This window comes from Linepithema humile, chromosome 5, assembly GCF_040581485.1.
Source record: "Linepithema humile isolate Giens D197 chromosome 5, Lhum_UNIL_v1.0, whole genome shotgun sequence".
Classification (NCBI taxonomy): Eukaryota; Metazoa; Arthropoda; class Insecta; order Hymenoptera; family Formicidae; genus Linepithema; species Linepithema humile.
In genome coordinates, this window is record NC_090132.1 from 22737902 (window position 1) to 22761169 (window position 23268).

Below are 23268 nucleotides of genomic sequence, written 5' to 3' on the forward strand. Positions count from 1 at the left end.
GCAATGTTGCTGCAATGTTTTGTGCTGTATGGGTAAGCTAAAAGTGAATAAAAAATAAGCACCTAAAGTTAAGTAGATATTAAGGAACATTGTGAGTAAACTGAAAACGTCACAAAATACATATTTTTTTAGTTAATGCATGTGTCACTAATCGTTACTAAAAATATTTGTTTTTTCTTTATTATTGACAATCGAAACAAATATGATATAAAACGATAAAACGTTCCTATTTTTAAAGAAGACATGTAATTTATAAATATCAATCATTATTGAATTAAGGAATGGCATCAATATCGCAACTTATCTTTCCAGAATTTAGAAAATTTCCAGATAGCACAACATATCCAAAAGACGTCTAGAGGATGTTTTTGGGATTACAAGACGTCCTCTGGATATCCTTCGGATATCCTTTAGATGTATTTTGGACATGTGTGCTGTCTGGATTAATACAAATACGAGTTCCTAATCTATAAATTGTCATGTTTAAGTCAATAATAGGGACACTCATGATTCTGTACCAATTTGTGATACTCGGTAGAGTTTCTAACCTATTAATTGTCACGTGTGAGTATTAAAACACTCTTAATTCTTTATTCTAAATGATAAAAAGAAACACTGAAAATAAAACTTAAGTGATTAAAATAACAATAAATAGATATCATAAATGTATATAATAACGTTGTATTACTTTTTTCTTTTTGTATTCAATAAAAATACTTAATGTCAAAATCGGTAATAAGTCAAAATTTTATGTCCATTTATGTTCATTATTTAGAGTGTCTCGCGAGACTTGTCCCACCGGGAACAGGGAGGTAGATGGGGTCAAAATAAATATAAAAGTCCTTTACGATATTCGCAATAATAAACGAGATATTAATTTTTACATTTGGACTAATGAGAGCGCGTCGAAAGAAGCGCTCTAGCTGCTCGAGATCTATCCCGGCCTAATCTATCATACATTGGCTGCGAGCGGCGCGTTAGAGAGGCAAGGAGAGGGGTTCAACTATCTACATTCCCATTTGCCAACAGCTTCGTTTGCCCACAACATTTTGCTGACAGCTTCAATTGCCGACATTCCCGATTGCCTACAGAGCGATTGTCTACAAGCATTATTGCGCACATTTAAAAATTAAAAATACAAACGTACGTTTGCACACGAGACATTATTGCACACATACACATTGCGCACATGACATTATTGCGCTTTGTGTAGAAACTCGTAAACCCATGTTGAACCTCGCTTTGTTTGAAATTTCACGCGTAGGCGGCGGAGGACTTCGCCCCTACGGAGCGAAGCCTGTCCCCCGCGTAAAACAAATAACAAATCCTACTCAGGTTATACCTAACAAGGTAAACCTAACAAGATGAACCAAGGTTCACAAACAAAGTTGTAAACCCATATTGAACCTCGTTTTGCATGGAAAGAATATGCGCAACAATATTATGTGCGCAATAATGTCATATGTGCAATGTGTATGTGTGCAATAATGTCTTGTGTGAAATGTACGTTTGTATTTTTAATTTTTAAATGTGCGCAATAATATTATGTGTACAATGTGTATGTGCGCAATAATATTATGTGTGCAATGTTATGTGCGCAATAATGTCATGTGTGCAATGTGTATGTGCGCAATAATGTCATGTGTGCAATGTGTATGTGTGCAATAATGTTTTGTGTGCAAACGTACGTTTGTATTTTTAATTTTTAAATGTGCGCAATAATGCTTGTAGGTAATTGCTCTGTAGGCAATCGGGAATGTCAGCAATTGAAGCTGTCGGCAAAATGTTGTGGGCAAACGAAACTGTTGGCAAATGGGAATGTAGGCAGTTGAGACTCTCCCGAGGCAAGAGGGGAAACCAGTGTTCCGATTAGTGACCGGTTTGTTTGCGCATGTGCAGCCATACGGCGTCAGTAAAGTGTCTCGTACATATAAAAAGAGGCACCGTTACCCAGCTTCATTTAAAGTAATAAAAATTTTTTTAATGTATTAAAAAATAAAATATATATACATATATATATGTACAAAAATATATTATATATATATATAATTTAATTATTTTATAAATTTCAATTATAATAAATAAAAAAGCCTTACCTTATTTTTATTTTCCTAACCTCATCCTGTCAAAAGTCCCGCGTAAAGTCCTGCACACGACGTGTGTCGGCACTGCATTTCCATCGCCGCGCAAGCGCAAAGCCACATATACGCTAAGCAACCGGTCCCTAACATGGACATAGGAATATAGGGACGGAGTGTAACGTCGCGAGGGGAAAACCACTGAAGGAAAGGGACGAAGTAAACTGTGCACATTTTTGATTGGCTACTATTTGACGCAAGTGCAGTTGGTCATTATTTGACGCAAAAATATTATGCAATTTGGGCAGATATAATGAGCATTTTAAGTTATATCAAGAAAAAACATTAATTAAAATTGTTATTTTAAATATATTTTGTGAATATAAAAAATGGTGCAGTGTTTTGTACAGTCTTGTAAAAATAGATCCGACTATCAAAATTGGAAACAAAGTAATAGCGGAAATAATGTAAAAATAACATTTCACAGGTATTGAAATTATTTATTCATATTAAAGTTAATATTATATGTTTAAAGTAATATTATATATTTTATTTTAAGAGTATAAGTTGTTAAAAATATTGTTTTTTTTTCTTAGTTTTCCCAAAGATCCTAAAACTCGTACATTGTGGTTAAATATTTTGGAAATAAGTTCATCATCTATCCCAAGTACAGCTCGTATTTGCTCTGTCCACTTTGAAGAGAAATTCTTTGACAGAACATGTTTGATAACTCGACTTAGACGAAATGCATTACCTAGTGTATATTAACAACAGGGGAGGATCTCAACTGCCTACATTCCCATTTGCCAACAGCTTCGTTTGCCCACAACATTTTACCGACAGCTTCAATTGCCGACATTCCTGATTGCCTACAGAGCGATTGCCTACAAGCATTATTGCGCACATTTAAAAAAGCAGGAAATGAATTTTTATTCGTGCGTTGCACGTCGCTCGCCGCTCGCCGCTTCGCCGCTCTGGTCTGTTTGAGCCATGAGGGCCACTTTCTCCAACGTCGGTTAACTTTAACCGACTGGTAACTTTTCAGAATAACCAACTAAAAACTCGAAACTTGTATATGTATATGTATATATAAGTTTCGAGTTTTAAGTTGGCTATTTTGAAAAGTTACCAGTCAGTTAAAGTTAACCGACGTTGGAAAAAGTGGCTCTGATAGTATCTGGTTATCCTTCAACAACGTAATTTTTTATTTAGGACGAATATAAGGAAAGTGAAAATGCGAATATCTTGATAGAAGTACGTAGTCTCAAACGAAGCGAGTGTTGGACGCTATAAAACGGCGTGTCGTATAACATTCAATAAAAGATATTAAAAATCATTATAATATCATATTTAGTGAAAAATAACAAAACATCAAATATCATCAACACGTATAACGCAAAATAGGAATTTCTATTACGTTCACAACTTGTAATTTGAAACAGTGAATCGTCGAACTTTTGTTCTTGTCAGAGCAGATCGAAACAAGAATTGATATATCATAATAGAAAAGTGTGAATCATAATTAAGTAAATAAAGGAGTTTTTCTTATCGGTCTATAGATATATTAAAAATACTAGTCATTAAAAATAATTCTTATTAAAAAAATTATTTTCTTCAGATAAATATGGTGCTATATGATAGCATGCTTCTTTTAGCAGAAATATTCGCGCTTTTTTTCAAAATTCCCTATTACATTTGCAAGGGTGTATATAAATTATTTGCTCCTGTGAAGAGAAAAAGTGTGGCTGATGAAATTGTTTTGGTAAGTATGTGTGCAAACCTCACAATATATTTATAATCTATAGCTGTAAAGAAAAGTGACTATCAATAGCTACTGCCATAGGTAACAGGCGCGGGTCACGGCATAGGAAAAGAACTAGCAATCGGTTATGCCTTGTTGGGAGCCACGGTAATATGTTGGGACATTAATGAAGAAACCAATGAACAGACAAAAAACGAGATCAAAGAAATGGGAAAAGACTCCGTATATGCATATCGGTTAACTAATAATTTCTGTTTCTTACAAATTCTGATAATATAAAAAATTTCAGATAATTTGTTCTCACAGTAAGTTAAATATCCCATATTAATTAAAATGTGATCGCATTTTACAGATGCGATATAACAGACAGAGAAGAAGTCTCTAGGGTAGCCGAAAAAGTGAAAAAAGAAGTGGGCGACATCACTATTCTAATCAATAATGCAGGCGTAGCAACGATAAAAACATGTTTAAACCATAGCAATGATGAAATTACGAGAATCATAAATGTAAATTTTATCGCGCATTATTGGGTAAGTTACATATCTCGCGATATCTTTTTTAAAGTTATACAATATATAAAATAATTGTTAATGTGCGCTTTATATTATTATATGTTTGGAAACAAATAGCTAAATTAACTCTTAGTTGAAGTATGTACATATTAAAAGCTTAACAGAAGCAAAAGTATAATAAGCTATTGCTATACTGGAAAATTAGACATAATTAGACATAAAATCTTTCAGACATTGCGTGCATTCTTACCAAGTATGATTGAAAAGAACCATGGTCACATCGTCGCAGTCTCATCACTATTAGCACTTGTAACATCAATGTATACGACAGTTTACTCTCCTACAAAATCCGCAGTCAGAAGTAATTCAACTCATATTAAAAGATTATAATCTTTCATATAATAATTTAATAAATATTTGAAATAACTTACAATACGGCTATATGATTATATCATATTATTAAATATTCAGTATATGCTATTTATATATTAATTCGATGGAGTATCATACGAGCCTTTCTCTTATATGTATTTGATTCTATATATATATATATATAAGTATATATGCGCAGTATAAGCTATAAAACGCTGATAATACCGATAATGTCCTAACCTGTGATATGTATATTTCAGTACTTATGAACAGCCTCAGTGAAGAGTTGCGTTTGTCTAGTAAAGGAAAATCTTTGATTAAATTCACTACCATTTTCCCAGCTCTAGTGTTTAATGCATTGCCGTTCAAGCCAATAATGAGGTAAAGTTTTAACAATATGTCATTATAATAAATATTTTACGGTAACCAGAACAATATTATAAATTTTTTTTTTAATTTAATTATATTTTTGTCAATATAGATTTCCGAGTTTAATACCTTCACTATCACCAAAACAAGCTGCTTCATTAATAATCGATGCGCAAAGACAAAATTGCAGGGAAAAGAGTCTACCTTCTCATTTCCTACTATTATTGACGCTAATGGGGTATGTAAACAGCATAAATAACAATTCAATCAGTATATATTAATAATAATCATAATATTTGCAAATAAAATATTGCAAAACATAATAAAGCGTAAAGAGTTTCGTTGCGTTTGGATTTTTATTTATTAATGCAAATGCAGATACCATGCAAGTAATACATATTGTGAAATTATTATTTTTATATCCATATTTTCCATACATAATAAAAATATTATTTATATTGTAGATATCTTCCCAACAAGGTACAACAACGCTTAAAAGATTTCGTTGGTATGAGTGCCGAACCAGATGATTAAAAAATACAAAAGTTAGATCTTGCTATATAATTTTGCTATTACATTAGAAATATAAAAAAATATATGCGTTTCTTGATGCTTATGTAATTTTATAACATAGTCAGTAACGAAAGTAACGAAACCTACGACGTGTAGGCAATAAATTTGTATGCAAACGAAGCTTTCTCGGATTCTCAGTAATGCATATACTTATAATTTGAACTTGGCCGGAGACACTACCGCGTCTCCTGATACTCACGAATGCATATACTTATAATAATATAGACATAAATTCTTGAATAGGGAATACATAGACTTTATATAGACTTTATACATAGACTTTATATTCTGAAAATAATAAAAGTACTTTGAATGTCTTATAAATTATAATTTTTTTGACATTACATTTTTATTTCTCTCTGTGATGCCCTCTTCTTTCGTTCATAATATGTGAAACAATCTTAACATTAATGTAAGTAATGCTACGTTACGTAACTTACGTTACGTAAACCCACAAATATATTGCACCATCTTTTATATAAAAAATTACATAATTTTACATATAATTATATAAAATTACATAATACGTTCTTACATTTTCTTATTTTATTTGTCTAAAGAAATAGCACAAGTTATTCTTGCATTTTATGAATTTTAATGAACGAGGACTGATTTTAGACAGATAAAAACTGTACTTTTTTTTACGTAAAAATTTGTTTTTCTGGGTCAAAAATTTATTTGCTTCTTGAATAACGCAACATACAAATTTATTTATAATTTTAACAAAATTGTAACAAAAAAATTTGTTATAGAATTAAAATATACTATTGAGCTGTCTAATATTAAAAAAAATTGTATTATTGATACAAATATATTATTTTTAGACAAAATTTTCCATTTATTACACAAGATTTAGTTTAGTTTAGTAAACATTAATTTTTATCTTGTAAAACTTTTAAAATGTTCAAAATTTTTACATTGTTATAACATTATATCAAATAAACGCATTCTTATTGTGATTGTATATTGCTACTTAAAATATTAAATTAATTATTTTAAAAGCATATTTTAAAATTTATTTAGAATCGAAAATTCTAATATAATAATATTATAATCACAAAATAATAAACAATTAAAATTAAAAATTGTTAAACATTGTTCAACTTGTGAATCGATATTATACTCGTATATTGTATTTTCCATATTTAATTTTAAACTTTTAAAATGTATATACAAAAAGTCAAAATTTTTTAATTTTTATTCTATATCTAATGATATTTTTTAAGCATTAAGTATTTTGACTAAAAATTTAAATTCGATTAATAAAGAACTTCGAAATAGCGCAAATAATTCTGTAACAATAAAAATATTAAGAAAGCAAAAGGCAATAAGAACAAAAAAAACGTAAATGTATATGCGCAAAAAAACAATTTATTGTCAATAAAAATATAAAAATTGATACAAAATAAACGAAATCGTTTCGATTCGATTTTTATTGACAATACATTGTATTTTGCGTTTCAACATCTGCGTTCTTTAATTCTTATTGCTTGCTTTACTCTTTTAATAAACAACTTTGGGCTTGAATAATATTTTTGATGTTATAAAAAAATTGATGGTTTTACGTTGAAAAATAGTTTTACGTACATTACATATATTCATTTCCAAAAGAAACTTAGGACTTCATACAATTATTCATTTTTCGTTTTACCGTTCACCAGAATATATTAGCATAATAAATTCTCATTCAATTTCGTTTATACATGCTTATATGGTGTGTTGCACAACGAGGTGAAGACGAGGAAGAACAGGCCTTCAACAAGTTAATCGATCGTCACAAGTATAACTACAATCACATAAATATAAGCAAGTTCACTCGGACACCTCAGTTCTTGTTTAGTTCGTGCGAGGAAACGCACGTAGAAATACACGTCGTATCCATTATAAAATTTCGTAAGTTCTATACGATAGACAGTTTAAAGAAAATAAGATAATTAAAGTGCAAGTGTCTAGAACCAGCAAATACTGAATTAAAAAAGTATGTATTTTTAACATAAAAAGATACTATTTAATTCTTCGTATCTTTTTAGAATAATTATTAAGAAAAAAAAATTACTTAGTATTTGAAACAAGGACATGCAGTGTTTTAAAAATAATTTATACAATTTATTTCTGCATATATAATATCCACAAAGTGAATCTTTGTTAAAATTGTACATTAATTAACATTTAAAATATATCTTTACGACTTTTTTTTGTATTAATTTATAAAATCTTTTCCGCGACATTGTGTGTTTGGTTTTTATAATCTTTTTTGTTCGCGGTCAAAATAAATCCACTCGTAAATTTTTGTCTTGCTTTAAGTAACTTTTTTTTCTTCAATATTTTAAAATCCAAAAAAATGACAGATTTTTCAGAAATTGCTAGAACCGATTGACAACGACAGAAACAAAAAGATATTGAAAACATGTGATCAAAAACTAATAATTTAAAGATGTATAATTTTCTAAGCTGATATAACGTTCTAATATCGATTCGTGTTGCTGATACGAATTTTTATATTCTCATAATGTCAATTATTTTAAAATAATGATATTAATTATTTTTATACACAGAGCTTATATTTATAAGTTATCTTATATAACTTATAAATATAAGCTCTGTGTATAAAAATAATTAATATCATTATTTTAAAATAATTGACATTATGAGAATATAAAAATTCGTATCAGCAACACGAATCGATATTAGAACGTTATATGAATTGTTGACATATGTCTTCATACACATGTGTTTTCATATTACAAATTTTGAAAACAAATTTTCGAAATATGAAGGTCTATCAACTGCTGAAATTTGTATCTTCAGTTTATTGATAATCTATTGACGTTCAGTTAGTACTCGGTTATATTTTATGTAAGAAATTTATTCAATTTTCAGTCCATCATGATTGCGATACAAGAGTTTATATATCTTTTGGTAAATCTATTTCGACTTATTTTGCAAATTATTTATCACACCTGTGAAAACGCGTACAACAACTTGTTTGGTATCAAAGAAAAAGATGTTACTAAAGACATCGTCTTGGTATGTAGATATATACATGATATGATAATGATAATTAAACGTTCTTCAATTTCTTGCTTATGTAATATAACAATTTTGCAATAAACAAGTTTCATTTTACACTTAATATTCTTTCTATATTGTATTGCAATAGATAACAGGAACAGGTCACGGTATAGGAAAGGAGTTAGCAATGCAGTATGCTTTGTTGGGTGCAACAGTAGTGTGTTTGGACATAAACCAGCAATCAAATGAGGAGACAGCAAATGAGATTAGAAAAATTAAAAAAAATTCACAAAACACAGTATACGCGTATCAGTACGTTGTCATTATAATATTATTTGTTCCCTTGCACACGTAATATTTCAATTACCACTAATAAAGTTCTTCTACTAAATAATATAAAAATCGTATCGTGAGTTTGTTCAATATATTTTTATTTAATTTAATTAATCAATTTATGAACATCATTATAATAATTAATGTCATAATAATCACAGCATGTATACGGTAATATCGTATATAATCAATGTTAATTGAAATTTTATCATTCTACAGATGCGACATAACCAACAGAGAAGAAGTCTTCAAAGTAGCACATAAGATAATGAAAGAAGTCGGTGACGTTAGTATTTTAATTAACAACGCTGGTATAATGCCTTGCCATACTTTCTTAGATCACACCCCTAATGAAATTACACAGATTTTCAACCTTAATGTAATAGCGCATATATGGGTAAGTTAAAATCGTAATAAATAAATATTAATTAGACTTTCTGGAATAAACTGTAGTTTATTAATTATTTTTTATTTCTCCGGAAGAAATATGTAACATTCAAAAATTTGCTTCTAGATGCTGCAAGCATTTTTACCAGGCATGTTAAGAAAAAATAGTGGCCACATTGTTGCGATTTCATCGATAGCAGGACTCGCAGGTTTACCAAATATAGTTCCTTACAGCGGTAGTAAATGTGCAGTAGCAGGTAAATCGAAGATACGCGTGTATCTAGATGTTGTAACTCGTTTTTCATTCAGAAATTGTTTGAAATAATTTGCTTGAAATACTTAAAAATCTTTTTTATTTGTTTCTTTAAGTGTTCACGTAGATATTATTTTTTCAGGTTTAATGGAAGCTCTTAACTACGAACTCGTACAAAATAATAAAGGAAACTCATCAATTAAATTTACTACAATTTATCCCTTTATGGTAGATACGGGGCTTTGTAAAAAGCCAAAGTTAAATAACAGGTAAATTTGTAGCAATATTAATACAACAAACGAGCATATACGAGTATATAGTAAACACAAATATAGAAACGCTTTTAATTTTAAGAAATGAATAAATATTTTCATTGTATTCTTTTAGGCTTTCTATTGCATTATTATCACCGAAAAAAGTAGCAGCACAAATAATCAAAGCGCAACGGAGGAACATAAGAGAGATGTCTATACCAACATTTTGGTTTTATGTAGCTGCATTAATTAAGTAATTAAATTGCAATATTATAAGAAAAAATTTTCAAATTGACTCTCATATATTAGACAAAATATCTCATGCACGTACACGTACACGTACGCGCGTACGGGTAGTTTAATAAGAATTTATATAAAATGTTATATACGATACAATAAGCCAGAATGCTCAGGTTGTACGTTTTACAATTCAATATTATCTAAGATTAATGTACTGTTAAAATAAAGACTAATAAAATTTTAATTTCAGGTTTTTGCCGGAAAAATCAATAGTATGCATAAGAAACTTTTTTGATTGTGGAGTCGACCCAGTCGACTAATTAATACAGACAATTTTTCACGTTTTGTCATAAAAAAATTATTTCAATGCGTTTCACAAATATTGCGAATACGATACTAAATACAATTATTCTTTAGATAATATAATGTTATTAGAACATAGTATTAATTTTTGTAATGTTGTAAATATTTGTTATAAATAAATGAGTTTTCTGTTCCAATGTATACATATATATATATATATTATGATATAATAAATATTTTTTTGTGAATATACTATTATATGATAAACTCTTTCTGTATTTGATTATACTTTTATTCCATAATTTGTTATTGTAATTCAATATATTTCCCTTGCTTAAATATAAATATAAAAATAGATATCAACATATGTGAAATATACACGTATAGAGATGAAAAGGTTAAAAAATTGTTATATGCAATATGTACAATATAAAAAAATATAATAATATAAATGTACTAAACGTAAAAATATTTTTTGCTAACGCATTGCTATTTTGCTAATGAAAAATCAAAGAAAAAAAATTAAAATTTAGAAAATTTCATCTCTGAGGTCGCAGCAATGAATTATACCGAGGTATAATTATATTTATATATTTATATATTAATTAATATATAATTAATTAATTAATTAATATTAATATAATTATATTTATATATTATACTTCAATAACGTCTGCTATTTGTCATTTTTCAAAATATCATTAAAAATTATATCAAGACAATCGTATCCTCTCAACCCAACTTTTGCACCAGCAAGACAACATGCAAATTTGATGGCCTTTTGTAAAACTATTTCATCAATAAATTTCAAATTTTTTATATCGGAATTTTGTTCAGTATCTTGTCTAAGTACAGTGCTATCACAAGCACCAATGTTCATTTGATTAATATCACTCGCGCAAATTGTCTCTTCTTCACATTTATGAATAAATTCTATTTTGCTTTTGTTTAAATAGTATAAAACAGCTGCATTGAATGTATCGCCTGCACCTAAACTATCAATCACTTCCTGTGGTGGAAAAGCTGGAGATTGTACTATTGTACCAAACGGAGTACGTGCAATCGCACCTTCCTCTGCCCAGGCACAAATGAGGGCTCCTCTAAAAAGGTATTTATTTTTTATACACTAACGTCACACTAATATATTTTATATAAACATTAAAGAATTTTTTATACTTCTTACTTAAGTCCAGCATCTTGGCCTATAATTTGCATTACTTTATCCATATTATGGAAACCTTGGCTCGTAGCAAATTCTTTTGCTACAAATACTACGTCAGAATATGGTAACAGTTCCAGTAATCTGTTACCTGCCCTGGGACTCTCTAATTCTACACTAATTGTAATTGGCACACGATTTTTGATACTGTGATCATGCGTATTCTTTAACAAGTTATTATAATTTTCTATATGCTGCATCATAAGTAACACTTCATCTACATTCCTTCCCTAAAAGGAGAAAATAGTTTAGTTCCCTCGTTACAAAATCTCTCTGATCTTCTGGATTGTGTAAATATACTTCAAAATGAATCCAACTATATTCCTCTAAATTAAGTAGCTTGAAATTTTTTGATGTTAATTCTGGTAACTTCTGATTGTGATATACAATTGTGCGAGTTCCAGTACTTAAACTCAGTATAATGATTGCGGTGGGACAGCCAATATTTTCTATCATAGGGCAATGAGAAAAATCAATTTTATATTTGCGCAGATCATTTTGCAAAAAATTAACATGTTCTTCTGCACTCAAACATGCCAGAAGCTCGCATCGCTGTCCTAGCAACGATAGCACAGTACAACTATTAGATGCATTGCCTCCTCTTTGCCATCTGTAGTCAATAGATCTGGAAATTATATTTATATCAAAAAATAAAAAATATTTCGATAAGAAAAAACTGCAAAAATGTTGCACTATGTTGCATTGCGTCTATAAAAAAATAAAATTAAAATTGTGAAAAATTGGTGCTATTAAGTTTTACAATATTGAGTTTTAAAAATAAAATATCTTAAACATATTTGATATTACTCACAAGAATCGTACTTTTATAATACATTTCCTCTAATTTTATATATTATAGCATATAAATTATCTACGCGCGCGTACATAGTGACCAAAAGAGCTAAACAAGAGAAATATTTACGTATTTAAGATCAATGGTTAAAGTTCGAAAGGCTACTGATTAAAACTATGTAAATTTTACATGTCTGTATCGTTAGCTTCACTCTTATATTTTCGTCTTTTATTCTAGATAAAATTCAAGCACTCATTGTTATCATACTTTATCGCACAGATGTTCGACTTATGGAATATGTTTGCTGTTCGCAAATGGAATTGTTCGCAAGTTAAGAAGATTCAGATTAAATGCGCGATTCCCGTATGACGCGAACTAAATTTATAAAGTAACAAAAAATAAAAAAGATCAAATAATGCTTTTCTAATACCTGTAGTTTTCAATTCATATAAAAAACATTCGATAAAAATTTTTGTATTAAAGAAAATATGAAGTGCGCATTACCATATTATTAAAATTAATATTATTAAAATTGTAAAATTGTAAAATTAAAATTAAAATTAATATTATTAAAATTGTATACTAAATTTTATTATCATGTAATGTATGCATTTAAATTCATTATCATATCATCATATCATCATATTAAAATCATTATCATATTATTATCATATTAAAAAAAATAAATAAAGTGTATTGTCTGTCATTAATATTTTTACACGCACACGTAATTTATTTAAATCACCCGCATAGAAATCAAATGCGATCCCCTCACCGTTCAGTGGAATCCTCCAAAGGAAATTGTTGACACATTTGAATAATGTCAAGACAAACACGTCCCACGCACAGAATTTTCAGTGCATTAGTACACTCCAACGCGTCGATGACTTCATGATGACAGCTGGATGTCATGATAATTGGATAATATCCAAACACCAAAAACAATTACCGACCTTTTATCGTAAAGCTATAGACGAACTATGACTGCAACCAACTGCAACATCAAATTAAATTTATGGCGTAAAAATATCTATTTTATATCATTACAAAACTCATCAAAGTTATTTGTGCACTATATCATAAAGGAAAAAATAACTAGAAAGATGGTAACACGCGTAGGAGAATCAACAAACAGTAAAGAGAATGCGCCATATTGTTCACATGTAAAGATTGATTCACAATTAACTTCACCGCAACTCGTCCCTTGTACTCACTCTAGTGTTTTCTTGCATCACGATCGTGTACAGTTAAAATGCCAAGATGGCAGCGACATCGAATTTTTAGCACGTCGTAAATTACTTGTTGTTAACATCTCTAAATTCACGATATTCTTATCGGATAGATAGCATTATACATTTAAGAAAAACAAAAGGGGTCGTTTACATTTGTCACAGCAAATATTCCATCGCCACGGAATAGAGCACTCTTATGCGACATACATGGTCCGATAAATTCGCGCCTAAAGCACATATTTCCGTATAGAAATTGCACGCACGATTCACTATTTAATTGTCGCTAATTTATTTAAATACAATGGATCCACGTTTGCATAGAAGATCCGAGCCGGAAAAGGGACCGAACGATTTGGTCAGTGGCGTTAACCTTAAAATTTTACTTTACTATCGCCAGCATCACGCGTCTAGTAACACATTGACGAAATGACGATCTTGTATCATTCAAGAATTATATTTCTGTATTACTGCGCTTACATTGAAAAAATGGAAAGAATTTGCGTTCTGTAATCTTACGATAAAATCACATGTGATGGCAAATCTACGTGAACATTATGCAAACTGTAAACTCAAGGAATATATTTACATTTCATATTTTTATTTCAACTATTTGCATATGTTAATGGCAAATTGTTGATGACATTGTAATTGTGTTTTGTAAAGAGAAAATATTCAATGATTTTACAGCAGTTTTATGTCATTATATGTGAAAACACATGACATAGAAACAATTATTATTTTAAAATTAACATCTTGTTTCAAAAATAATTGATTGATCAATGTAAAAATATCATTAGATCTCAATAATGTTGCTATAATTATGAGAAACTTTATTAAAGCGACCTAATATAATTTTTTTGATACAAATTTTTTTATTACAGATTGTAGAATGGTTAAATGAGGCTTCCATGAGTCTTACTGAGGAAATTAAAGTTGCAAACATATGTAAAGTACAAGAGATTTTGTTGAATAAGGAACCACACTTGTTAGAACCTTATTTAGATGATGTTCTACAATTTGCGATCGATAGAAATGCTGAAGTCAGAAAGACAGTTACAGGATTTATTGAAGAAGCTGGGTTATTATCAACAATTTTATTTATTTTGCTCAATATATTCTGTATTTTAAAAAAATATACATAATATTTTTTAATTGCTTATTATTTTTAGAATAAAATATCCAGAGGTAATTCCTCGGATAGTACAAATACTTCTTAGATTAGCGTCAGATGAAGCGTCAGCTGTAGCTAAACGAGCGCTTAGAGCCAGCAGTAGAATACTAAGAGCTGCTCTCAAATGGATTTCCAGTGCTCCTGTTGTTACATCAGAAATGGAATTGGCGTGGACCCAGCTAAGTGCTCTTAAAATTCAAATTATAAATATGATTGACAGCGATAATGACGGGTGAGTAAGATGATCAAGTATAGTGAAAGATAATATTTTATTGTTAGGCATGAATTTAATATTACTGAAATATTGTATGTACATTTTAGGATAAGAACACAAGCTGTAAAATTTCTGGAGGGTGTAGTCTTAATACAAACATATCCAGATCCTGACTGTCCAAAAAAATCTGATGACTTTTCCTTGGAAGATATTCCATTAACATTAAAAATAGCTCGTAGACGAAAATTAGAAGAAGAAGCGAATCATGTCATGGATTTGCTTATTAAATTTCATGGATCACCGCACGTTAGCAGTGTCAATTTAATGACATGTATGGGATCTTTAGCATTAATTGCCAAAATGAGACCACAGTTTATGCCAAATGTAATTCAAGGTACATATATACTTTTATATATATTGGTTCTTTAACATTTAATATTTTAAAATTTTATATGCATTTTAATAATTGATGTTGTGATACAGCCTTGCAGAGGTTGCAACATGATCTGCCACCTACGCTATCTGATTCTCAAGTAACTAGCGTACAGAAACAATTGAAACTCACACTTCTTGGACTAATGAAACATCCTGCTAGTATAGAGTATGCTTCAACCATAGCTAAACAGCTGGCACAACTTGGTGCAAAAGAGCAGGAAATTATTAAAGCTTACCCAAAACCGGAAGATGTTCGTCGTATGAAAAAACGTCAACAGGTATAAAGCCCTACCTGAGAAAGTTGTATGCATCATATCTTTTTGTGTGTGTAATTCTTAAATTTTTTTCTTTTTACTATTTAAAGGAGATGGCATCTGCTAGTGCTGCAAAACGAGTAAAAATTGAAGCTTTAATATCGGATGAAGTCGAAGTGACACCGAGCCCTGTTCCTGTGCCCAAATTGCCAGAATTAATTGAACTTTCCGAAAATTTCATCGCAGAGAGACTCAGTGTAGAAATCGCGACAGATTTAGTGATGGACAGCATGGTATATATTAGGATTTGTGCATTAATCTATATTCATGTAAACTTTAAGTTACTAATGTATATCATTCTCTTTCATTTAACAGGCTTGGGTTCCGGACACTATGACCACAATTTTTCAAAGAGAATATCAACCGACAGCAACTACCGATATTAATATACAACGGCAAACAATTGCTAAACTTTTAGCAGCACAAATCAAACAGACTAAAGCGAAGAAGAGCAAGAAAGATGCCAAGGAAGAAGATGCCGTAATGGAAGACTTAATTAAGAATCCCACTATTAGCGTAGCTGAGGCGAAGCGTGAGCGTAAACGCGAAAAAGATCGTGAGAAAGAGAAGGAAGCGAAAGCATCGTTAGAGGCTCACGAAAAATCGCTAGCAAAAGCTAGAAATCGTTTGAAAGCGTTGAAATTAGTTGAAGTAACAAAACCACTTTCTAAAGAAACCAAGGAACGAATGTTACTGATGGCAGTCAATAGGATATTACTTTCGGAAAAGACGGCAGTTCTTGGTGGTGTAGCTGCTGTAAGGTATAACAAAGCATAAATTTAAATAAAAAATAGACATTTATACACGTGATATGGATATCAATCTAATAATTTATTTCATCATATTGCAGGTCCAAAATTCTGACCACACTTGCAGCCACTTTTAATCCTTATATTAAGGAAGCTGTGCTGCGTTATATTACTGATGATATGCGAAATCGATTAGACTTAGCGCTAGGCTGGTTATATGAAGAGTATGCATTACTGCAGGGATTTCAAAGACGAACTACGTTATGTACAAAACCTCAGGAAGCTCCGCATCAAGCATATAACTTTTTATTGTGCACTTTGGTCTCAGCTATTGATTTGGTTCCAGGAAAAGATCGCGATACCTTGTTGTCCAGGTAATGTAAACATTATATATCGAATATGCGATATATATAAACACTTGCATTGGTCTGATTAGCAAAATTTTTTTTGTTTTGTGAAAGGTTATATCTAGAAGCGCCATTAATAACAGAAGATGCCGTAGAGGCCTTAAAAATGGTATCTTCCGACGAAACTAGAGGTCTTGCACCATTGCAGCTTTTGAAGGAAATGGTAGTGCGTAGACCGACAAAACAATTGGTGTTTTTAAATGTTTTGTTATGCCATACGGGACACGAAAACAATACGGTAAGATTAAAATTAAATTATACATTATGCATTCGGAACAAGATATATATTCTTTATCGCAAAAAAGTAATATTATAAATTTGAAATATTTATATTTATGTAAATAGATACGAGAGGCTGCAATACAATTAGTCTGTCAGTTGTATAGCAGGCCGGAATTAAGCAAACTGATCGAGGAGTACGCAGTTTTGTATCTAGGCTTTTTACGCCTTCATAATCCACCCGAAATTGTTTTTGGACAAGATCGAGGAAGACCGCAAATCGAGAATCTGTGGACCGAATCAACTACACGTGCCTGCCTAGGATTATATCTTGCTCTCCTCAGTGAACATCAAGATCTCATTCATGAGTGAGTGATAGAATTAAATTTTTTTTTATTAAATATATGTGGAATATATTGGTACAAAAGGTTTATAATATATAATTTGATAATCATATACTTAATAATAACAGATTAGCGAGAGTATATACATCCATGGGAGCAGATGTGAAACGTATTGTATTAAGACTGGTAGAAGGACCGGTGAGATCTTTGGGTATGGGTAGTCCGCAATTACTGGCACTTGTTGAGAATTGTCCGAAAGGATCTGAGACTTTAGTCACGAGGATCATACATATTCTTACAGAGAAATGTACGTTTATTTAGAAATACATATATTTTTTCACTCTTATTTTTGTCGTTTTACATGATGACATTTGTATGCGTAGCTGCCCCAAGTGCAGAACTGGTGGCTAGAGTGCGAGAGTTGTATCAAACGAGAGTCTCCGATGTCAGATTCTTAATACCTGTTCTCAATGGACTCACAAAAAAAGAAGTGATTGCTGCACTTCCAAAATTAATAAAATTAAACCCTATTGTTGTAAAAGAGGTAAATAATGTAATTTAAGTTCTTTACATCATTTTGCTTGCTATCTTAAGTACGATTGTAGTCTAATTATGTGAATTTTTACACTGTTCAGGTGTTCAACAGATTACTTGGAACACATAACAATGACAGCGGTGTACCTCATACGTCGCCTATTACACCTGCAGAATTGTTAATAGCTTTACACAATATAGATCCAAGCAAAGCTGAATTAAAGACTGTTATCAAAGGTAGATGATTCTATGTAATAATATTTATTCGTATTATATACGAAATTGTGTTAACATAAATTTTATTGTTATTTTATCTTTTATTTGCAGCAACGTCCCTTTGCTTCGCTGAGAAGCAAGCGTACACGCAAGAAACAGTCGCCGTTGTGATGCAACATCTTATGGAGATGACACCCTTGCCGACATTACTGATGCGCACAGTTATACAAAGTTTGGCTCTTTACCCCAGACTAAGTGGATTTGTCATGAATATACTTCAACGTTTAATTCTAAAACAAGTGTGGAAACAGCCGAAAGTGTGGGAAGGTTTTGTCAAATGCTGCGAACGCACGCAGCCGCAAAGTTTCGCCGTTATATTGCAATTACCACCGGCACAGTTAGCAGAAGCGCTCCGAATGGCCAGCAATTTACGCGCCCCTTTATTAGCCCATGTTGAAGCTTTTGCTGAGAATCAAGTAATTCCATAATATACTTTGAAGTATACTTGCACCGCATATTTAGCGTCAAATGTGGCTAAAATTGTCTATATTATTGATTTATATATATATATATATCAATGTAGTGAGAGCTAAATGTGATGCTAAATATAGTGAAACTTTAATATAAATGATATTAATGTAAAAAAATATAATAACATTGTGGTTTTTTTTTCTCTTTTTCAGAAGGCACACATTCCACAGTCGATAATGGATGTCATACAGGGTAAAGTGCCCTGTGATATACATGATGAATTTGATATTGTGAGTAAAGATGCCTGTATATAAAGGAACAATCTTTTGAGCCCTCTTCATATAATATAATTCTTTAAAAAATAAATACGATACTTGGACCCAAAAATATCTCTTCCATCAATTTCTCTTTCAGGCACCACCTGGTGATTATACAAATGATCAAAAATCAGATACAATGGATATTGATCTTTCAGAACCAGCTCCTCCTGGTTTAGAATAGCATAAATCATTCCAGTATTAGGATCAGAAGCATCACCTATCGGGTATCCTAATATTAACGAATCCGTATTATAATTGTGCAGTAAATTTAAAAAAAAAATTTTTTTTTTTTTCCGTTACATGTATTAGTTATACAATGCATTGATAATGGTCCTAATTTATGTCTCCATTTGGTATTAAGTATATTTTTCAAGTTCGAGAGTTATTTAACTTTAAATGTGTGACTCAAAAAAATGAAATCAATTTAATTTTAATTTAAATTAAATTTGAATTAAACACACACGCAGCATTGATTTAAATAATTTGTCAACATACAGTTTCTTTGTGATCAATCTTTAATTAATTAATCATTAATTTTTGTTCTTTTGACCTTCAATATAGTATAATATATTGTATATTGTTTTGGTACTTAACAAAACCTGTAGATAATTTTTCATATTAAAGCAACGTCTTAAAAGTTGAACTACCAATAATCTTTGAAATTAAAAAAAAAACTTTTAAAAAGATATGAAAGTTATATATAAAATTATTGATTAACGGAGAGCAAATTATATGTATAACGGAAAGCATTAATTTAGATTAAACTAAAATTTTAATTTTTTTATGTATAAAAAGACGAATATCAATTATAAGCTAGCTAAAAAAAATATATCTATTAAATATATTTTATAAAATGCACAAAGTTAGGGATAAAAGTAAATGATATTGGTATATCCTCAATTATTTAACTGTGTAAAAGTTTGTTTATTTTAAAGTATAAAATAGAATTAAGTGAGCGTCTTGAATGATCGCTTCACTGTTTCCACTTGTTTACTTGCTCACGTATAAAATAATGTACACAATTGATTTACTGTACAACACTATTTGTGCATAATTGAACTAACTATAAATCAGTCTTAATATTACATATATGTATATATTACACATATGTTAGAAGTTACAATATTTGTTCGTAAGTCCGAAAAGTATAATATACGTAAAACAGAATTGAACTTAACATAATTATAAATGTCATACGAAAGTAATAGACAACATTTTTCATAGTTGAGCGTGTGTAATCTGCAAGTGTATAAAAAATAATAAAATATTTTTTGTTATATAAATTTTGATACATTTTTTACATTTATATTTTCCTTTTAAAGTATTAGCAATTTGATGTAAATATTTAAAACTTGCAAAAAAATTATAAATATTTTGGTTAAGAAATTACATAAAAATTGTAGAATTGAACATATTAAAAACACGAACAATTATTTCTTGAAAATATTTAGCTACAATTTTGAATTGCACGTATTTCAGATAATAAAACACGTTTATATATAATTATCCACATGTATTTGTGTTTATATTATGCAAAATCAACTCCAGTGTCTAACAAATCTCGTAACATAAAAGATGCTTTTTTTGGCAGAATCCTGAAAATATAAGATTATTTGTTAGTATTAATTATTTTTTGCTTCAGTACGCTTATAAAAATTAGTAATGTACCTAAGTACGTGTCCGAGATAAAGCAGATATCCTGGTACGCTAAATTCTGCATAATTCCGTCGGACGCCATCTAAAATCTGTCTAGCGGCTTCTGCTGCAGGCATTGTACCAAAGTAACTCGGTATTCTGATAAATATAATTCGAAAAATTAGAAAAATAAAGCTATATAGACTAAATAGGATTTTTAAACGTTTACCTAAAACGTATGTCTTTCGCAACTTCTGTCCCAATAATAAATGGATAAACATGGACTAATGAAACAATAATATTGCTATTTGAATGTCTTAATTCCATATGCAAAGATTCAGCTAATCCTTGGACTGCAAATTGCGCAGTGGATAAGGGGACTCTGGTTCCACGACCACTTGATCCATTAGAGAGGCCAGCCACAGAGGACAAGATAGTGATATGACCTTTGCCACTACGTCTCATACATGGCAAAATTGAATCTAACAACTAAAAAAATAATATTATATATATTTGTATATTAAAATATGTATTACACAAAAAGATATTTACCCAAAAATAACTAATGACTGACAAATCCATGACATCTCTTACTTCAGATGATTCTTGTACCAATGTACGTGGGCTAGGCAAACCACAGCAATGGAAAAACATTGTAATTTCTCCCAATTGATTCTTAATAAGATTCACCGTTTGAGCAACCTATTTAATATATTAATATCAATATATTTTTTAAAAAATGAAAAAATTACGAGATAAAAATATAAGTATCCATACATACTGCATCTTTATCTCTCACATCACACTGATAACTTTTACATATTCCATTTAATTGCTGAGCACGTTGTATGACTGCAGTACAAGCTTCGACATTAATGTCTACCCAAGCAACTGTGGCACCTAATTGGCATAACTGTAAAGCAAGTTCTTTACCTATTCCACGTCCAGCACCTACGACCTATATTATAATTTATATTTGTATTTGTAATAAATGTAAAGAAGCCTGTAAGAAGTTTACAATGAATGATATATGGCATGTAGTAGATATTATTTGGAATAATACCATAACAACTTCACGGTTGATATTTTTTAAAGGTGGTGGACAGAACATTCTATAGATTGTAGTCAAAATTGTACAGAATATTCCGATAAAAAGTAGTGTAAGATCCAATGCTAATACGCAGAGCGAATATATTCTTAGCAACATCTCTGGTGGACGGATATTTCCTAGTTTTCCCTGCAAAGAAAATACAAGATATACGAAATATTTTCATTGTAAATGATTAGTTAATAAGCTAACGCATTATATAATTTACCATACATACCATCTTCTCGGATTTATTTATTGAGTTTAATAATCGGAGTATCACGGTCCGAGTTTGTAAATTAATTGAATTAACCGGGATGCGGTGCATACCTTATATCGAACGATGTCGTAAACTTGGATGATAACGCGTATCAATTCACACCAGTCAATCAGAATATCACTCGATTCTCTGCATTAGTGTTATCTTGAATTTCGATCAAGTGTGATATTTTTTGGTATGAATTTCTGAGTAGAAACGGATCTTACTGGGTCTGACATGGCTGATAACCTTCACACCATGTCTAATCTCTTCTGAACTTCGATCCGGTTGGTGCAGCCCTCTAAATAAAATTTAATAAAGCATATCCAATTTTCCCTATAATTATCGTACAATGCATACATAGATATCGTGATATCAATTCTTGAATCATCAGTCATTGTTTACAATTTTTTATCGTAAACATAAAAAGCAACATAATATTGAGCAAATATTTAAGAATCAACTTGTTGCGTTTTATTTCTTTTAATTGTCTCATATGTTCAACATGTGTTTATAATTTAATCGGTAGTCTCGTAAGCCAGTTCCCTGATGCAACATTAATAAAAACGCATTATCGTTATCAGTTTACATGTTAATCGATAAAAAAATTTTTTTACATCATTTCATACGTATTACTCCATTTTTATTTTTTTCGATTACTTATCAGTATAAAGGTGTCTTTTCAAATTTTTGATCGTCGGTGTAAAAAGGCACCTTAAATCGTTGGAATGAAAAGGCACCTTAAACATCTGCGCATGCGTGTTTATATACATAGTTACCTTGCATCTGATTCTCTACGAAAGGAAATTTTGTGCGATTAGCGATTCGGTTAGAAAGAATTCAACAAAAATGTGGTACGAAATAATTCCATCGATGATAATAATAGGTTTGATACCAGTCGTTCCTCATTATTTAAGTGTTTATATAAATCAATATTCCCTAGGAAACGTAAGTACGCAAGCTTACATAACCTAATCTTTTATGATTTATAACACTTGTACTAAATGATTATAAAATATTCAATTGTAGTAATGTTCAATTTGTAACAATTCAAAACTTTATCGAATAACACTCGATGCACCTTTATTGAGTAGAAAATTATATGTATTTTTGTTTTTTATTCTTCAACTTACATTTTAGAGCTCATTAGAATCCAAAATAATCTAATTTTATTTTATTGTCATGTTTATTTAATTTTACT

The 23268-nt window shown here is 30.2% G+C and overlaps 5 protein-coding genes across 9 annotated transcripts; 3 read left to right on the forward strand and 2 right to left on the reverse strand.

Moving 5' to 3' along the window:
- Positions 1 to 2314: 2314 nt before the first annotated feature.
- LOC105676093 (short-chain dehydrogenase/reductase family 16C member 6-like) lies at positions 2315 to 5996 on the forward strand. Of its 4 annotated transcripts, none has more exons than XM_067356235.1 (8): positions 2315 to 2565; positions 2675 to 3840; positions 3922 to 4076; positions 4193 to 4370; positions 4584 to 4713; positions 4985 to 5105; positions 5206 to 5331; positions 5558 to 5996. In XM_067356235.1, exons 2-8 carry the CDS (start codon positions 3703 to 3705, stop codon positions 5625 to 5627), a joined length of 918 nt encoding a protein of 305 aa, XP_067212336.1. In that variant the 5' UTR covers positions 2315 to 2565; positions 2675 to 3702; the 3' UTR covers positions 5628 to 5996. The 4 variants fall into 4 exon arrangements, with proteins under 4 accessions (XP_067212336.1, XP_012229122.2, XP_012229123.2 ...); XM_012373699.2 differs by having other exon boundaries at positions 2555 to 3604; positions 3697 to 3840; XM_012373700.2 differs by having other exon boundaries at positions 2555 to 3332; positions 3697 to 3840.
- A 1486-nt stretch (positions 5997 to 7482) lies between these two features.
- LOC105676089 (short-chain dehydrogenase/reductase family 16C member 6) lies at positions 7483 to 10649 on the forward strand. Its single transcript, XM_012373692.2, has 8 exons — positions 7483 to 7644; positions 8547 to 8693; positions 8827 to 8990; positions 9231 to 9408; positions 9526 to 9655; positions 9794 to 9920; positions 10039 to 10158; positions 10396 to 10649. Exons 2-8 carry the CDS (start codon positions 8553 to 8555, stop codon positions 10463 to 10465), a joined length of 930 nt encoding a protein of 309 aa, XP_012229115.1. The 5' UTR covers positions 7483 to 7644; positions 8547 to 8552; the 3' UTR covers positions 10466 to 10649.
- LOC105676183 (ketohexokinase-like) lies at positions 9089 to 13801 on the reverse strand. Its single transcript, XM_012373899.2, has 5 exons — positions 13675 to 13801; positions 13236 to 13454; positions 11968 to 12292; positions 11632 to 11897; positions 9089 to 11548 (listed from the first exon to the last, which is right to left on the reverse strand). The coding sequence occupies exons 2-5, from the start codon at positions 13370 to 13372 to the stop codon at positions 11125 to 11127; spliced, it is 1152 nt and encodes a 383-aa protein (XP_012229322.1). The 5' UTR covers positions 13373 to 13454; positions 13675 to 13801; the 3' UTR covers positions 9089 to 11124.
- A 104-nt stretch (positions 13802 to 13905) lies between these two features.
- On the forward strand, positions 13906 to 20369 carry Sym (symplekin). The gene is made up of 16 exons (XM_012373898.2): positions 13906 to 14047; positions 14574 to 14770; positions 14862 to 15095; positions 15185 to 15471; positions 15561 to 15790; positions 15877 to 16059; positions 16142 to 16587; positions 16677 to 16949; positions 17037 to 17220; positions 17328 to 17569; positions 17674 to 17852; positions 17929 to 18089; positions 18181 to 18316; positions 18407 to 18771; positions 18979 to 19056; positions 19181 to 20369. The coding sequence occupies exons 1-16, from the start codon at positions 13994 to 13996 to the stop codon at positions 19265 to 19267; spliced, it is 3336 nt and encodes a 1111-aa protein (XP_012229321.1). The 5' UTR covers positions 13906 to 13993; the 3' UTR covers positions 19268 to 20369.
- Positions 20370 to 20446: 77 nt separating this feature from the next.
- LOC105676204 (17-beta-hydroxysteroid dehydrogenase 13) lies at positions 20447 to 22674 on the reverse strand. Of its 2 annotated transcripts, none has more exons than XM_012373940.2 (7): positions 22047 to 22674; positions 21785 to 21958; positions 21503 to 21679; positions 21274 to 21423; positions 20951 to 21210; positions 20755 to 20880; positions 20447 to 20681 (listed from the first exon to the last, which is right to left on the reverse strand). In XM_012373940.2, exons 1-7 carry the CDS (start codon positions 22134 to 22136, stop codon positions 20615 to 20617), a joined length of 1044 nt encoding a protein of 347 aa, XP_012229363.2. In that variant the 5' UTR covers positions 22137 to 22674; the 3' UTR covers positions 20447 to 20614. The 2 variants fall into 2 exon arrangements, with proteins under 2 accessions (XP_012229363.2, XP_012229364.1); XM_012373941.2 differs by having other exon boundaries at positions 22139 to 22666.
- Between the last annotated feature and the right edge of the window lie 594 nt (positions 22675 to 23268).